Raw genomic sequence first — 18,323 nt, 5'->3', positions numbered from 1 at the left:
TCACTGCGGATGGTGACTGCAGCCATGAAATTAAAAGACGCTTGCTCCTTGGAAGGAAAGTTATGACCAACCTAGATAGCATATTAAAAAGCAGAGACATTACTTTGCCAACAAAGGTCCGTCTAGTCAAAGCTATGGTTTTACCAGTGTTCATGTATGGATGTGGGAGTTGGACTATAAAGAAAGCTGATTGCTGCGGAATTGATGCTTTTGAACTGTGGCGTTGGAGAAGACTCTTGAGAGTCCCTTGGACTGCAAGGAGATCCAACCAGTCCATCCTAAAGGAGATGAGTCCTGGGTGTTCATTGGAGGGACTGATGCTAAAGCTGAAACTGCAGTACTTTGGCCACCTGATGCAGAGAGCTGACTCATCTGAAAAGACCCTGATGCTGGGAAAGATTGAGGGCAGGAGGAGAAGGGGATGACAGATGATGAGATGGTTGGATGGCATCACCGACTCAATGGACATGGGTTTGGGTGGACTCTGGGAGCTGGTGATGGACAGGGAGGCCTGGCGTGCTGTGGTTCATGGGGTCACAAAGAGTTGGACATGACTGAGTGACTGAACTGAACATTATAAATGTGAATGCACATCCTTATAACTGGGAAACTAAATGACATACATTTACTCATTATTTATGTAACCATACAAAGTTTTATATGCAAGGGGAGCTTTTATACTATAGAATCTGACCTTAGAAACTAGCTTACATATAAAACATAGTTACTCTTTGCTCATCTGTCCTAACCTAGAAAGTGTTACACCAATGCTTAAGATGTGATTAAAACGGATGAGTTCTCAAAACAAGGTTAACATACCTGAAGCTCCACCCTAGAGATACAAACCTATAAATCAAAAATTGTTTCACCAGAAATAGATTATGAGCAACTCTTACCAAAGTAGTACTATAGGGAGTTACAATGCTGACCCAAAGAAGACACAGGTTTTTCATTAAACTTTTTTTAATGGGTCTCAAATTTTGTAACAGATATTTGGTCAAGTTGTTTTCATTAAAAAGTACTGATTTTAAAAACTAATAACTTAAACTGCCACACACAAAACATATGGTCCACAAAAACATTCTCCTTTCCTTCTGAAGGTTTTACAATGCATTGTTATCATTAACCAGTCTTTTAGTATTAAACTTAAATGGCCAATTGAGACAAAGAGTTTCCAGAATGTTCTTCCACCGCTGATTAAGACTTGGGTGGCAGGTATTGGGGATAATATTCATTTAGCCTTCTGAGCTTTCTGGGCAGACTTGGTGACCTTGCCAGCCCCAGCTGCCTTCTTGTCCACCTCTTTGATGACACCCACAGCAACTGTCTGTCTCATATCACGCACAGCAAAATAGCCCAGGGGAGGATAGAGAAGCTCTCGACACACATGAACTTGCCAGGAACCATATCAACGATGGCTGCATCACCAGATTTCAAGAATTTAGGGCCATCTTCCAGCTTTCTCCCAGAGCAATGATCAATCTTCTCGTTCAACTCAGCAAACCTGCAAGCAATGTGAGCTGTGTGACAATCCAGCACAGGTGCATATCCAGCACTGATTTGGCCTGGATGGTTCAAAATAATCACCTGAGCTGTGAAGCCAGCTGCTTCCATTGGTGGATCATTTTTGCTGTCACCAGCCACATTGCCACAACGAACATCTTTGACAAACACGTTCTTGACATTGAAGCCTCCATTGTCCCCAGGAAGGGCTTCACTCAGTGCTTCGTGGTGCATTTCTCCAGACTTCACTTCAGTTGCCACATTGACTGGAGCAAAGGTGACCACCATGCCAGGTTTGAGAACACCAGTCTCCACACGACCCACAGGGACAGTACCAATACCACTGATTTTATAGACATTCTGGAGGGGCAAACGCAAGGGTTTGTCATTTGGGTGAGTTGGTGGCAGGATGCAATCCAGAGCTTCAAGCAGGGTGGTTTCACTGGCACTGCTGTCCTTTCGGGTGACTTTCCATCCCTTGAACCATGGCATGTTAGCACTTGGCTCCAGCACGTTGTCACCATTCCAGCCAGAAATTGGCACAAATGCTACTGTGTTGGGGTTGTAGCCAATTTTCTTAATGTAGGTGCTGACTTCCTTAACAATTTCATTGTATCTCTTCCAGCTGTAGGGTGGCTCCATGGAATCCATTTTGTTAACTCCAACAATTGTTTCACACCCAGAGTGTAAGCCAGAAGGGCATGCTCACGGTCTGCCCATTCAAATTCACCACCACCAGCAGCAACAATCAGGACAGCACAGTCAGCCTGGGATGTGCCTGTATTTTTGATGAAGTCTCTGTGTCCTGGGGCATCAATGATGGTAACATAGTACTTGCTGGTCTCAAATTTCCACAGGGAGATATCAATGGTGATACCACACTCGTGTTCAGCTTTCAGTTTGTCCAAGACCCAGGCATATTTGAAGGAGCGCTTTCCCATCTCGGCAGTCTCCTTCTTGAACTTTTCAACTGTTCTCTTGTCGATCCCGCCACATTTGTGGATCAGATGGCCAGTCATGGTAGACTTTCCTGAATCTACATGCCCAATGACAATGATGTTGATATGGATCTTTTCCTTTCCCATTTTTGCTTACGTTTAACAGCGGTTTTCACGACACCTGTGTCCTGGCAGCAAACCCATTGTGAAAAAGCTAAAGATTTTAATTGTGATGAAGTCCAATTTATCTATTTTTTATTTTGTTGCCTATATTTTTGACATCATATCCAAATAATTATTGCCAGGTATAATGCATGAAGATTCTTTCCTATATTGTAATATTTTAAGAGTTTTATAGTTTCGCTCTTACACTTAGGTCTTGAATCCATTTTGAGTCCATTGTTGTAGGTGATGTAAAGGTCCAACCTCCTTTTCTTGGATATGGATATTCAGTTTTGCCAACACGGCTCGGTATTTTTTTAAGATTTATTTATTTATTTTTATATTTTGGCTGTGGTGAGTCTTTGTTGCTGCACATGGGCTTTCACTAGTTGTGGCAAGCGGGGGCTACTCTCTAGGTACATGTGTTGGCTTCTCATTGCAGTGGCTTCTCTCAGTGGAGCATGGACTCTAGCTGCATGGGCTTCAGTAGTTGTGGCACACAGGCTTAGTTGCCCCATGGCATGTGGGATCTTCCTGGACCAGGGATCAAACTGGTGTCCCTTGCATTGCACAGTAGATTCTTAATCACTGGACCACCAGGGAAGCCTTCCAACACCACTTGTTGAGAAGACTGTCCTTTTCCCATTGAGGTCCTTGCATCTTTGTCAAAAATCATTTACAATCATTTGACCATGGAGATTTCCCTGGCGATCCAATGGTTAAGACTCCATGCTTCCACTTTAGAGGACAGAGGTTCAAACCCTGGTCAGGAAATTAAGATCCCACATGCTGTGCAATGCAGCCAACAATTAAAATTTTTTTTTTTCTTTTAAAGTCACTTGACCATATGGGTTTATTTCTGGGCTGTCTATTGCAGGGGTCCCCAATCCCTGGGCCACAGACCGGTACTGATCCGAAGTCTGTTAGGAACAGGACCACACAGCAGGAGATGAGTGGCAGGCGAGTGAACAAAGCTTCATCTGCCACCCCCCATAGTTCACATTACCGCCGGAACCATATCCCCCCTCATTCCACGGAAAAAGCGTTTTTTATGAAACTCGTCCCTCACGTCAAAAATGTTAGACACCCTGCTCTATTTGATTCCATTGGTTGATATGTCTGTCTTTATGCCAGCACCACACCGTTTTGATTGCTAGATATTCCATATGAATTTTAGGATGGATTTTTCTGTTTCTGCAAAAAAAGAAAATGAATGTTGTTGGCATTTGGATAGGGACTGCATTGTTTTATAGATTATTTTGGGCTGTTACTGTATTCTTCAACCCCAGAATATCCTTGGGTTCTTATTATTTCTATCTCCTTATTGAGAATCTCTATTGTTGATTCATTGTGATCATAATTTCTTTGAATTCTTTAAATACAATTTCCTTTAGTTCTTTGAACATCCTTATAACAGCCTCTTTGAAGTCTTTGTCTGCTAAGTTCAGTATCAATAGTCACTCAGAGTCAATTTATATTAACTGTTTTTTTCCAAGTATGGGTCAGGCATTTCTATTTCTTTGTGTGTCTTATAATTTGTTGTTGTAAATTGGACATTTTAGATAATATCTTGTAGCAAGTCTGAATTCTAATTACCCCCTGCAGGTTACTGTTATTTCTATTTGTTTATCTGTTTATTGTTTCTCTGATTAGTAACTTGTCTGGGCTAAATCCATGAAATCTGTCTCTCCAGCAGAAAACAGCTACGACTTCTGTCATTTTTTAATTTTTATTTCTGTCTTCCTGAAGTACTTGCCTCATGTACTTCATAACTGAGTGACTAGCCACTGATTAAACAGAGCTTGTGTCCAACCACCTCAAGCCACTAAACAATCTTCTGTACCCTACTGACAGATCTGTGGATGCAGGGGAGTGTATTCATAGCTTAGGCCACCGTTTTCACTCTTATCCAGCTTTTACTTATTGTTAGGCCCTTTTGTATTTCCTCTGCACATACACAAAACCTCAGGGTTGGCCAGGAGTGTGTAGCTGACTGGGGCCTCTCTTATCTCTGTGCACGCATGCAGCTTCATCCTGGAAGCTTGCCCCAACCAAGACTACAACCTTAGGATGGTAGAGCCATCAGATAACTGAGGGAGACAGTGACGGAGCAGCCTCAGGCCAGAAAATCACAGATTTCCACTATTCTTACCTGAAGTTCAGCAGTTTTTCAAACATAAATGCTTCTCAGATTGTTGTATGATTTTGTTTGGTTTCTGGGGAAATGAAATGGGTGTTTTGTCATTTTTTCTTTATGTCAACTATTGCTTTTGTCCCATTTTCTTTTGGGGTAAATGAGATGCCAATCTCTTCACTTGGCTATACCTGAACATCTTACCTCCAGTTTTCTTAAATGCTCAGGGAAATTCCTTGGTAGTCCAGTGGTTAGGACTCTGAGCTTCCACTACAGGGGGCACTGGTTTGATCCACGGTCAGAGAACTAAGATCCCACAAGCCACACAGCTAGGCCAAACAAATAAACAAAAGACCTCTCAGTATTTTCTAAGGAAAATTAATACGTAAATATAGCCTATACAAATACCATGTGTTTGTTTATACCTTTACTTCAAAACATAGACACTGTACAAAGAGAGCTTACAGTGTAAAATAAAAGCACCTCTGCTACTTGCAGAATGTGTAACTCTATACATGGCCCATATGGTGTTAACAATACTAAATCATCTTAAATAATATCCAGTAACAGTTACCTCAACAATTAGACAGGTTTGAAAACAACTAGGCCACACTTCTTGACTGCATACTTGCTCACATTACCAAAGGTCAAGCTGCCTTATGGAGTGTTAAGAATTCTCATTTGGACTGTCTGGTTTGCAAAACCTGAACCAACAATGGAAACAACTTACCTCCTCTGTTTGATCTTGTTTGATCAACAAATAATTTTTGATAGAAGTTCCTCAAAAGGAACAAAGATATCAGAGTTATCAGTGTGAGAAACACATTGATCCCTAGGTTCAGAGTTCCCCAGTAGCTGGCCAACTACAAAACACAAAAATGCAAGACCGTAACCATGTATTGTTTTTGTTGTTCAGTCACTAAGTTGTGTCCAACTCTTTCTGACCCCATAAACTGCAGCATGCCAGACTTCCATGTCCTTTACTATCTCCTGGAATTTGTTCAAACTCATGTCCGTTGAGTAGGTGATGCCATCCAACCATCTCATCCTCTGTTGCCCTCTTTTCCTCCTGCCCTCAGTCTTTTCCAGCATTAGGGTATTTTTCCAATGAGCCAGCTGTTCGCATCAGGTGGCCAAAGTATTGGAGCTAAAGCTTCAGCATCAGTCCTTCCGTAAATATTCAAGGTTGATTCCCTTTAGGATTGAATGAATCCAATGAATGAATGAATCCAGGATTTATTCAATCCTAAAGGAAACTGTGTATTATCTAATAGTAAATCTAATAATACTGTAATTCTGAAGGAAGGATGAGTAGAAATAATATTTTTAAATATTTTCAGCAATTTAAATATATTAAAACGGCTATGGTTTCTATTGGTGACAAAGCTAATCTAATATTCTGAGGCTTGTTGCCTACTGTATTAGTTATTGATTGCTGCATAACAAATTGCCCCAATGTTTAGTAGCTTAAAACAACACAATCTCACACCATTTCTGAGGGTAAGGCGTCTAGGGGCAGCTTAGCTCAGTAATACTGGTTTCTCATGAGGTTGAAGTCAAGCTGTTGGCCATCTGAAGGCTTGACTGGGCTGGAAGATCTATCTCCAAGCTCATTCATATAGTTGTTGGCAGAATGACTTGAACCCTATTTCATTCTGAGTGGCAATTCGTCCAGCTGAAAAACTTTAATGCTCGTTTCCCTTGCAGCTAGATGTGACTTCATACTACATGCTGGCCAATGATGTGTAGTTAGAAGTTGTTGGGTGGAAATTCCAGGAAGTCTTAAAACTTTTGCTGTCATGGGCTACTAGGCAAACCCCAAGGATGGTGAAGGACAGAGATAGGAAGAACTTGAGTCCTTAGAAACAACTGAGCCTCTCTTCAGCTTTCATGGGGGTAGGGGTAATGGCTTGTTTAGGGCCCTCTATTAACCTAACCTAATTCTGAAATGCATATACTATCTCATTTCACCCTCACAGAAACCCTGAATGGAAGGATTTTTATTATCCTCATTTCATGGAAAGGAAATGAGGAGAGGTAACCTGACCTGCCTAAGCTCATATGAATAGTAAAGACAGAGCCAGCTGTGTCTGACTCCCTGGCAAGCGCTCACGACATTGGACCAGATAGCTGTGTACCCTGGGCAATAACGGTAGTAATAGCAATAGCTAATGCAGGAACTCTTGCTGTGTTCCAGGCACTACGCTCCAGGCTACATACTTACCATTTCATTTAGTCTTCACAACAACCCCCATGACATAGGTATTACCATCCTCATTTTATAGATGAGAAAACTGAGGCTTGGAAAATGTAATTCATTTGCCGATGACTCAAGGAGACACACGGGGCCATTATATGACCTCATGTATACTTTAGAAAGCCACCTTGGGATGAGGTATGGGGCATGGATTAGAACAGAAAAGAGCAAAGACTAGGCACTTATTTAGAAAGCTTATCGAAAGATTTTGAGAAGAGAAGAGGAAGGGCTGAGCACGGTGCACTCTGTCCCAGGACCTGGCATTTAAGTTGCAAAGTATGTTGGCTGAGGAAGCTCCTTGTAAGAAGCCATTTGCAAGAGGATAATGTTAAGGACACATCTGTCTCTCCTCCCTGAGCTTTTAGGAAGTTCCTTCCATTCCCCTTAGTCTCTCATCTCCTTTAACTTCCAGAATGTCCACTGTCCCAGTCTCACCCAGTGTTTTTGAAGGGAAGACGACGAATGGAAGAGAAGAGGTGATAAATCTATTTGCTTTAGAATGTTATGAACTTAAAATAGAAGCTTCCAGGGACCTCCCTGGTGGTCTAGTGGTTAAGAATCCACCTTTCAATGTCGGGGACATGGGGGTCGATCCCTGGTCAGGGAATTAAAATCCCACATGCCAGGGGGAAACTAGGCCCATGACCCACAATTCCTGAGCCTGATCACGCTAGAGACTGCATGCTGCAACTAGAGAAAGCCTGTGCCCCACAACAGAGACCCAGCACAGCCAAGATAAAATTTAAAAGAAAAGACAGAGAGAGAGAACCTTCCACGGGCAGGGGGGAGGTGTGGTATCAACAATGAGCAGTTCAAGCTGTCCCTCATACTCAGCACAGACCTTTGAGGGACGGGTCACCCAAATCCTATAACCAGAGCAGGTCAGAAGGAAATGCCCTCTTATCTTTTAGAGCTAGTAACTGAGACTTCCGCTTCATTGACTATGCTAAGCCTTTAACTGTGTGGATCACAACAAACTGTGGAAAATTCTTAAAGAGATGGGAATATCAGACCACCTTACCTGCCTCCTGAGAAACCTGTATGCAGGTCAGGAAGCAACAGTTAGAATTGGACAGGGAACAACGGACTGGTTGCAAATTCGGAAAGGAGTACGTCAAGGCTGTATATCGTCACCCTGTTTATTTAACTTCTATGCAGAGTACATCATGGGAAATGCTGGGCTGGAAGAAGCACAGCCTGGAATCAAGATTGCTGGGAGAAATATCAGCAACCTCAGATATACAGATGACACCTCCCTTATGGCAGAAAGTGAAGAGGCACTAAAGAGCCTCTTGATGAAGGTGAAACTGGAGAGTGAAAAAGCTGGCTTAAAACTCAGCATTCAAAAAACTAAGATCATGGCATCCAGTCCCATCACTTCATGGCAAAGAGATAGGGAAACAATGGAAACAGTTACAGACCTTATTTTCTTGGGCTCCAAAATCACTGCATGGCACTTGCAGCCGTGAAATTAAAAGATGCTTGCTCCTTGTAAGAAAAGCTATGACAAACTTAGTGTATTAAAAAGCAGAGACATCACATAGCAAAGACATCATAGTCATTGCTATGGTTTTTCCAGTGGTCATATATGGATGTGAGAGTTGGACCACAGAGAAGGCTGAATGCTGAAGAATTGATGCTTTAGAACTGTGGTGTTGGAGAAGACTCTTGGGAGTCCCTTGGCCAACAAGATCAGGAAATCAACCCCGAATATTCACTGGAAGGACAGATGCTGAAGGTGAAGCTCCAGTACTTTGGCCACCTGATGCAAAGAGCGGACTCATTTGAAAAGATCCTGATGCTGGTAAAGATTGAATGCAAGAGGAGAAGGGGGCAGCAGAGGATGAGATGGTTAGATAGCATCACCAACTCAATGGGCATCAGTCTGAGCAGGATCCGGGAGTTGGTGATGGACAGGGAGGCCTGGCATGCTGCAGTCCATGGAGTCGCAGAGTCAGACACGACTAAGCAATTGAACAACTGAGACCCACAGAAGCTGGGTAACTGGCTAACAGTCACAGAGCAAGTAAAAGGTAGACTTGAAGCTCAGACTCTTCCCCATCACATCTGCCACCTACACAAGTAGTAGAACCTGATGCAGCCAACTCAAACCAAAAGAAAATGTTTTAGAAGAATACAGTCCAGCTCACAGGACTAAGGCAAGGCTGGACAGGCTGTGTCAGTCTTCTGACTCAGGAGTACACAACAGAAATGACTTCTGGGTACAGTAATTAGAAAAAGAATATATTGAAAGGATTAAAAGGATACATCAGAAAGAGGTTTAGCAGCTACACGGCTAGTAGTAACACCCAAAATTGTACTACAGAACCAGTTTGGTGGGTCTATAGTCACTACTGCCCCCAGCACCTGGGCACACACACCAGAGCTTATGTGGCAGATACCCTTGACCAGGGACCATCCTGCAAGCGCCACTGTCATGACTGCTTCTAGAAATGACTTATCAGCCACCTCTCTCACAGTACATGATTCTGCTGGTCCCAGCATCTTAAAATCCCATTCCCAGTTCACAGGTTGAGTGAGCCAAATTAAGGCATCCTTGTTATGTATGTAGCTCTAGCCACAAGGAGTTCTGGGAAAGCAAGTACTTTCAGCTTCTTTGTGGGGAAGTGGGCTTTGCTTCATAAGGAACGGAATTAGTTATTAATATGAAAGTAGTCTGGGTGATGAATAGTCAAAAAAGACAAATGTAGGTGAGATAGATGCAAGAAAAGGACAGGAACCAAAGATTTTTGTAACAGCATCTTAATGCTTAATTTGTTTCGACTGTTGCAGCTGGAGATTAAGGTGGAAAAGAAAGTGGGTGATAAGTAAAAATACATCCTCAAAAATGAAGCTCTTATATATTATTTAAAAATATGCTATCTTCAAGTGAATATATCTATAAAAATATATCCATAAGAACAATGTATCAACATATAACATAGAAATATATAATAAATTGTAATTTTATTATTTAAATAAATTTATTGTACAAATAAAACAATAATATTAATAAAATACATATGATCTATATAATTAAGGGGGCTTCCCTGGTGGCTCAGATAGTTAAGAACCTGCCTGCAATGTGAGAGATCCAGGTACAATCCCTGGGTGGGGAAGATTCCCTGGAGAAGGGATGGCAAACCACTCCTGTATTCTTGCCTGGGAAATTCCATGGACAGAGGAGCCTGGTGGGCTACAGTCCATGGAGTCACAAAGAGTTGGACACGACTGAGTGACTAACACACATGTATAATTAAAACAAATGAGGTTACTTTCATGAAGGAGAGTGCTCATGAAGCAAAGCCCCATCATTTTATTTTGAGATAAGAACATCATTGGTTGGTTGTAGAACTATTCCAGCCTTTGAATACTAAATCCACACATCAGTTCTCCAACTCCCAGCTCTCTCTTTCAGATACTGTTCTTTGATCCTGTGGTAACTCCATCACTTCAACCCCTCTTCACCTCCACAGGACCCCCTTATCCAAATCCCCATCTCTGGAAATGTGTGGATGAAGGCACACCCACTATGCTGGCTTTTAGGTAGGCAGCACTGCTAAACCACTTCCAGAGGATCTGATGAAATCTTGGGAAGCTTTTGATCTTTTGACTCTTTACTAGAATGTAGTTTACAATGGCTTTTTTTCTTTTGTTTGGGGCATAAACCCCTAGAGCAGGACCTAGTAAAAAAATGGGCATCCAACAACAATTGCCGAATTGAATTGGAGACATCCAGAATTCAAGAAGCGACTAGACGACTGAGAAGCCACTTGAGATTTGAGTATTCACAGGTCCTGGGGAAGATGGACAGCAGGGAGAGTGGGTCTGGAAATTGGACTTGACCTGGGGATCCAGATTAGACTCTGGTAAAGCAACAAGCTGAAAATACTGCTTGGAGATTAAATTGATGAGCTTGGGTAACCCCTGGTGGGCACACTGTTTGGGGATGCTGCAGACAAAGGACTTCCAGCATCTGTGTATTTATTGTGCAGGATTCATAGGCTCATCTAAAATGAAAGAATCAGATAAACAAGACAGTTACTTTTCATCAACACAAGGTCCCATCTTCTCCTCGGGAGCTCCTACTGCTTCAACCCCAATTGATGGAAACAGTTAAGAGTTGACCAGCTGGGAAGTTTTCTGGTATTCAGAAGAACAAGCACTTGGCCTCCGGTTACCAGCGGCAGCATTCTGCTCAGATCAGGCCCTGATCTGCTTTTCTGAGTAAGAGACAAGACTGCTTTTCTGAGTAAGAGACAGTGATACTAGGATTTTAACCATCTTAGATTCTTCTTAGGTTAGGACCACAGTTCAAGTTAAGACATTCCTTCCTTTAAATTTCTATGTCAAATAGATTAATTGTAGACTTTTTTTTTAGAAGCCTAGGGGAATGAGTTGTTGAGACAGACAAACCTAGGGCACGCCTGATTTATCTTCAGATAGTAAGTGAGGAGATTCTACACAGAGTCAGGCTGTAAAAAGCCAAACAGGCAGTTGGAGAAAGGTGCCCATCCCAGGCGCTCTTGGAGCTGTGGTGACTGCTTGGATGGTTGTTCACAGAGCAGAAAGTAGTGAGAGAGAAGGGCTGGAGATAACGAGGGGATTTAGGTCCTTCTATAAAAACAGCAGTTTCCAATCAGAAAATCAGATGACAGGTATCCAGCTATCCAACCCACAAAGGGCAGAGTCCCCCGCCCTGGCAGATTCTGATTGCTGGCATGAAGACTGCCTAGAGGTAGAGTGAGCCCTTTCTAGGTTAACATAATCAGATGGATACAGGACACCTGCCACTCACTGCAAAGAGCTTCACAGAGCTTGCTGGCTGCATTCATCTGTTTAATAAAGCCAGAATCTGAAACAAACCCTCTTTACCCAGTTTCTCAGAGCCCTGTTGCAGAGAACATGCCTTTAATTAGAGCCAGAATGCACAGTGGTGGGGTTCAGCTATACTGTGGTTTGGTGCTGCAAGGCAGAAAAGTTACCACATATCTTCCTAGGCAAGCAAAATGGAGATGGTGTTTCATATCAGATATCGCTTCAGGAAAAGAACATATTGTGGGTGAGAGAAACAATGCAAAATTTGGGTTAATTTTTGGTTTGTGTCCTTTAATAATGGAGCATTTGTTTCTGAGCAGTGCAATAATTGGAATATTTAGACCTCACAATAACAGATCAGGGTATTTTAGATATGAAGAAACTGAGGCTCAGAGAGGTTGAGTAACTTGCCCAAGGTCACACAGTTACAAATAGCAGGGCTGGGATTCACACCCGTTTTAAGTCTTTTTTTAAGAACTCACTTTCTGAACTTGTGTGCACCCTTGAAACATGTGTTTTGGAAGGAGAGGTGTCACCGTGTCCAACAGCCAAGGAAGAGAAGGATCATTCTGTGAGATCAGTCTCTACATACAGCCTTTAGGCTCTTGAGTTGAAATGTGTCTCCTTTGAGGATCTTTCCTCCAGTGATGTATAAGGGTGTTCCCTGCAGCACTGTTTTAAAACTGAGTAAAAAGAGGGAAGCTACTTGTCCCCAACATGGTAAAAAAAAAAGTGGAAGTGTTAGTCACTATCATGTCCAACTCTTTGTGAACCCCTGGACTGTACCTCTGTCCATGGAATTCTCCAGCACGGTAACCACTTGACTATGCAAGAACCAGTTAACTATAGTTTTAACTATACAGCTCACTTATAGTCACCCAACACAATTATATACCATGCAACATAAATTATAAGGATTTAAGTGGCAATGACACAAATCTTACTAGAAATGAAGTTGATTTTCTCAAGCCTGGATCTTGTCAAAATGTAAATGGCTATTCATACCAAGTGATATAGTTTTCTTGGTTGGTTGGGAGCAGACTGATTTTACCTTGGATACTCTGCCTTGGTTTTACTGAAGTTTTGTACTGTAGGGTTTGGTGGAATTGGGAGTCTAATAGATTCTGTTCTTATTTCAATGTAGATTATTGAAACTGCAGATGGAAGTAGTCAGATTACTATGGAACCAGATTTACTAGACCGTTACTAACATTTAGAAATAGCTATATCCATAAATTCTTTTTAAAAAAGATTGCAACTCCTTGATTTTAATAAAGAACTCCCACTAGGTGAACTTCCAGATTTCCTTTTTTTCATTCTTCATACACCACTTGATGGAGTCTATGTCATTTTTGTTGCCATTATTTTTTGTTTGTTTTAGTTGAAAGTATATATTCTGAGATATATTTAATAGGACTTTGAAAGCTGTATGAAGAACGTGTAAAGGGTTTAAAAAAATTTAGATTTAAAAAGAGAAAAACTGGAAAAACAAATTTATGGTGCAAACACATAACAGAGTAATAGGCAGCTGTAACACAGAAAGAGAAGATTGCATACGTTCTGACATGGACCAATCATCAAGATGTAATTGAGACCAGCAAGGTACAAAGCAGTGTGCAGTTTGTTACCATTTGTAGAAAAAAAGGTAAAGAAGGCCTACATGTATGTTTTTGCTTGTATAGACAGAGAACATCTCTGGAAGAACATACAAGGAACCAGCACCACTCATCACCTCTGTGCAAGAAGTGTCACTGGGGGACAAAGGTGATGGGCTTTTCACCCTAGGTCCTTTTGTACCTTCTGATTTCAAAACATGTAACCACATTACCAGATGATTTTAAAACATGTGACCCTATGACTGGATGATTATAGGCAGATGACATGATTTTTTTTTACATTGATTTATTGATCTATTTTTGGCCGCACTGGGTTGTTGTTGCTGCATGTGGGCTTTCTCTAGTTGTGGCAAAGAGAGGTTACTCTTCAGTGGTGGTGGCTTCTCTTGTTGCAGAGCATGGGCTCAAGAGCGCAGGCCCAGTAGTAGTGGCGCACAAGCTTAGTTGCTCCAAGGCACCCAGGGATCTTCCCGGACCAGGTATCGAACTGGTGTCCTTGGCATTGTGACCACCAGGGAAGCCCGGCATGATTCTATACATAGAACGCCCTAATGACGCCATAGAAAATTACCAGAACTTACAAATGAATTCAGCAAGGTAGGATACAAGATTAACACACAGAAATAGGTTGCATTTCTTTACACTACCAACGAAATATCACCAAGGTGATGTAAGAAAAAAAACAATACCTTTCAAAAATCACACTCCAAAAAATAAAATACTTAGGACTAAACCTGACCAAGGAGGTGAAAGACTTCTACACTGACAACTACAAAACATTAATTAATAAAGGAAACTGAAGATGACTCAAAGAAATGGAAAGATAGCCCATACTCTTGGATTGGAAGAATTAACATTATTAAAATGGCCATACTACCCAAATCAATCTACAAATTTAATGCAATCGTTATCAAATTACCCATGACATTTTTCACAGAACTAAAACAAATAATGCTAAAATCTATATGAAGCCATAAAAGACCCAGAATTGCCAAAGCGATCTTGAAGAAAAAGCAGCAAGCAGGAGGCATAAACTTCTCAACTTCAGACAATACTACAGTAAATTAAAACAGAGTGGTATCTGCACAAAAAACAGACATGTGAGGCTCAATGGAACAGAACTGGGAGAGCCCAGAAATAAACACACACACCTACGGTCAATTAATCTTCGACAAAGGAGGCAAGAATACACAAGGGGAAAAAGTCTCTTCAGCAAGTGGTGTCAGGAAAGTTGGAGACCCACATGTAAATTGATGAAGTTAGAACACACCCTCTTACTATACACAAAAGTAAACTCAAAATGGCTTAAAGACTTAAACGTAAGACACAACACCATTAAACACCCAGAAGAGATCATAGGCAAAACATTCTCTGACATAAATCGTACCAATGTTTTCTTAAGTCAGTCTCCCAAGGCAACAGAAATAAAAACGATGTAACCAGTAAGGGGTTAACTTTCAAAATACACCAACAGCTTATACAATTCAACAACAAAAACCCACAAACAATTCAATCAAAAAATGGACAGAAGACCTAGACATTTCTCCAAAGGAAAAATACAAATGGCCAATAGGTACATGACAAGATGCTCAACATTGCTAATTACTGGAGAAATGCAAATCAGAATTACAATGAGGTACCACCTTGCACCAGTCAGAATGGTCATCATTAAAAACTCTACACATAACATGTAAAAGAAGATGTGGAGAAAAAGGAACCCTCCTACACTGTTGGTGGGAATGTAAGTTGGTACAACCACTATAGAAAAATGTGTTGAGGGTCCTCAGAAAACTAAAAGTAGAATTACTGTATGATCCAGCAATCCCACTCCTGGGCATATATCAGACAAAACTCTAATTCAAAAAGATACCTGCACGCCTTATATTCATAGCAGCACTACTCACAATAGCCAAGATATAGAAACTAAATATCCACTGACAGATGAATTGATAAAGATGTGATACATATATACAATGGAATACTCCTCAGTCATAAAGAATGAAATAATGCCATCTGCAGCAACATGGACGCAGAGATGTACTTCAATTACACTAACTGAAGTAGGTCAGAAAAAGAAAGACAAAATACCATATGCTACCACTTACAGGGACGACAGAGAATGAGATGGCTGGGTGGCATCACCGACTCTGTGGACATGAGTTTGAGTGTACTCCGGGAGTTGGTGATGGACAGGGAGGCCTGGCGTGCTGTGATTCATGGGGTCGCGGAGAGTTGGACACGACTGAGCGACTGAACTGAACTGAACTGAACCACTTACAGGTGGAATCTAAAATATGATATGAACAAACCTATCTACAAAACAGATTCATGGACACAGAAAACAGATTTATGGTTGCCAAGGGGAAAGGGATTAGGGGAGGGGCTGAGTGAGAGGTTGGGGTTAGTAGACGTAAGCTTAATATATAGAATGGATAAACAAGGTCCTACTGTACAGCACAGAGAACTATATTCAATGATAAAATATAATGGAAAAGAAAATTAAAAACAAAAAGTATATATAACTGAAGGAAATGGCAACCCATTCCAGTATTCTTGCCTGGAAAATCCCATGGACGGAGGAACCTGGTAGGCTACAGTCCATGGAGTTGCAAAGAGTTGGACACAACTGAGTGACTACACTTCACTTCGCTTCACCGCAGAAAGTAACAACATTGTTATCAATTGTACTTCAATTAAAAAAAATAATAATAAAAAAACAAAAACAAGCTCTCATAGCTAACCAGAAGTTTTGGAGTTGGTCTCTGGACATGAGTCTACCACCTCCCCAGACTGTCAGCTTTTCTAATAAAAGCACCTTTCTTTTTTTTTAATACAAGCTCTGGCCAGTTTTATTAAAGAAAAATTGTACATGATTTACTTTTCACCAGTCTGTTCTGGCATGCTTCTAATAATATCAGAATCACCTGGATCAGTGATAGCCAGTGTGTATACTCTGTAGTATTCTCCACATGCTGTGCCCAATTCAATATTATTGCCACGGGAGTGATGGACACCAGTTTTGGCCAACATGGCATAATACTCTATTTCAGATTTCCTCAAGGCTGGGCAGTTGTTGGCGATGACGACCAGTTTCGCTTTGCCTTGTCTGATCATTTTCAGAGTCTGTTTGTACCCCAGCACGTACTTTCCACTTTTCATAACCAGCTGGAGCCTAGAGTTGATCGACTGCAGTGACTTTTTCATCTTCTTTGCGGCCACCATCTTCCTGCATTAGATGCAGGACACCCCCAACCAAACGCAGCCGCCGAGATGGCCAGGAAGCGAGAAAGGGCACCTTTCCTTTCTAAAAAAAAGTATTTATCTGTACAATGCTAGAAATATTTATATCCCATGCAATGTATAAACAAAACACATGGACATGGGATAAACAAGAGACTGTTACATCAAGATGGTAGTAACCTTCCTTCTATTTCTCCAGAGATTTTTGATTCGGTTATAATGGCCATTTTTTTTTAAGGTTTTTAAAAAATTTTATTTATTTTTATTCATTTGGAGGATAATTGCTTTACAATATGGTGTTGGTTTATAATGGCTATTTTTAAACTATTACTTTCTATGTTTAACTTATTCTTCCTTGACAGCATCAGTATTTCAATCAGTAATCCTGTTGAGAAAGATGGAAGTGAAGACTAGGGACACCAGAACCCCAATACACAGAAGATTCAATAATGGAAAAACCTACCATCGCTATGAAATACTTGTAATATAAACAAAGAACTACCAAGAACAGTTCTATAGCAGGCGGTAAAAAGGGAGAGGAAAATACTTTTCCATCTGGAAACAAATCACTGAATGACACAATGCACAACCAGTTTCCTACTGGAGCTCCTTGTTTTAAATAACTGCTCTGCAGCTTCCTGTGTTTTCCTTCCTTCTCATCACTGGTTACCAGGGATACCACAGGTTTTCCTGCGCTTCTGTTTCCCAAACATCAAACTAGTTTTGTTTAAAATGGGAAAGCAGCAAAAGAGAAATGGCTTTTAATTTTTTTTAAAAAAAGCGTATCAGGTTCTCAGACAATCACTGCCTGTGTTTTCTGACATTAGGTAAGACAGATACTTTGGAACTCCAGCTGAAAGAAGGGAATTCACTCCATCCCAAAACCAGGAAGTGGTGACTCATCTCTGAAATGAAAAGGAGACACACCAGTCAGGGGCTTAACAGAGCCATCTGCTGTGGTCATGATCTTGGGCTTGGCTTCTGAGGCAGACATTCACTTGAGTATATCATCTGATACAGTGACTTTCTTGGTTGCGATTTATGAGCTGCCAGTGTTTACTTGTGAGACTGTCTGGAGCTGGAAGGAAAGGAAGATAAATATACCAAAGCCCAGCTGAGCAACTGATTGGTTTTACATTTTATTTTCAGGAAATGACATCTTGTTTTCACAAAGAAGAGGTATGCCATCCTCTCAAATAGAGGCTGCCTTCGCCTTCGGGGGTAGCAATAGGGGTAATACCCAATTTGTCCCAAACAAATGTCAACAGAGGTGCTTCTGAGGTACCAAAACAATAATAACAACAAGTTCATAAAGTACAACAGAAATATATAACCCATACAACACGTAGTGAACAGAGTCTCTCAAGTACCCTGAAGCAGTTGGGGCTTTAGACAATGGTGGCAACAGGGACGGCCCAGGCGGAGGCTCGTGATGGAGGGTTTCCTAACTCAGTCTGTCCCAGTGGCTCCATCCCATGCTCTCATAGCCACCCAAGACCTGTCCAAGAGAATCCTCCAGACCATCTGAAGTTCCCAGTGCCTGGAAGTCTGTCAAACACCTCTGGAGCACCGTCTTCAGAACAATCTCTTTCCTTTGGAGAGAAAAAAAGAGAGAGAAATAGAGTAGGAGCCTGCATTTCCCTCCCTGGCCTCCC

At 41.4% G+C, this 18,323-nt stretch overlaps 1 protein-coding gene and 2 pseudogenes across 5 annotated transcripts in view; all 3 read right to left on the bottom strand.

Moving 5' to 3' along the window:
• Positions 1-756: 756 nt before the first annotated feature.
• On the bottom strand, positions 757-8,360 carry LOC129543797 (elongation factor 1-alpha 1 pseudogene; annotated as a pseudogene). The gene is made up of 4 exons (XR_016036045.1): positions 5,468-8,360; positions 4,942-5,066; positions 4,756-4,819; positions 757-3,797 (listed from the first exon to the last, which is right to left on the bottom strand). The product of XR_016036045.1 is annotated as an elongation factor 1-alpha 1 pseudogene (transcript).
• A 7,884-nt stretch (positions 8,361-16,244) lies between these two features.
• On the bottom strand, positions 16,245-17,661 carry LOC148774106 (large ribosomal subunit protein eL30 pseudogene; annotated as a pseudogene).
• Positions 17,662-17,796: 135 nt separating this feature from the next.
• The window catches only part of RNF8 (ring finger protein 8), a 37,263-nt gene continuing 36,736 nt past the window's right edge, over positions 17,797-18,323 (bottom strand). For all 4 annotated transcript variants that reach the window (XM_055407261.2, XM_055407260.2, XM_055407262.2 and 1 more), the window contains one exon: positions 17,797-18,260. In XM_055407261.2, coding sequence (XP_055263236.2) covers positions 18,244-18,260 — 17 coding nt within the window. In that variant the 3' untranslated portion in view covers positions 17,797-18,243. The remainder of the gene's footprint in view (positions 18,261-18,323) is intronic.

This window comes from Moschus berezovskii, chromosome 23, assembly GCF_049115385.1.
Source record: "Moschus berezovskii isolate FMDL1 chromosome 23, NW_MosBer_1.0, whole genome shotgun sequence".
In the NCBI taxonomy this organism is placed as follows: domain Eukaryota; kingdom Metazoa; phylum Chordata; class Mammalia; order Artiodactyla; family Moschidae; genus Moschus; species Moschus berezovskii.
Note: the sequence above shows the minus strand (reverse complement) of the source record. Positions and strands in the feature narration are given on the sequence as shown.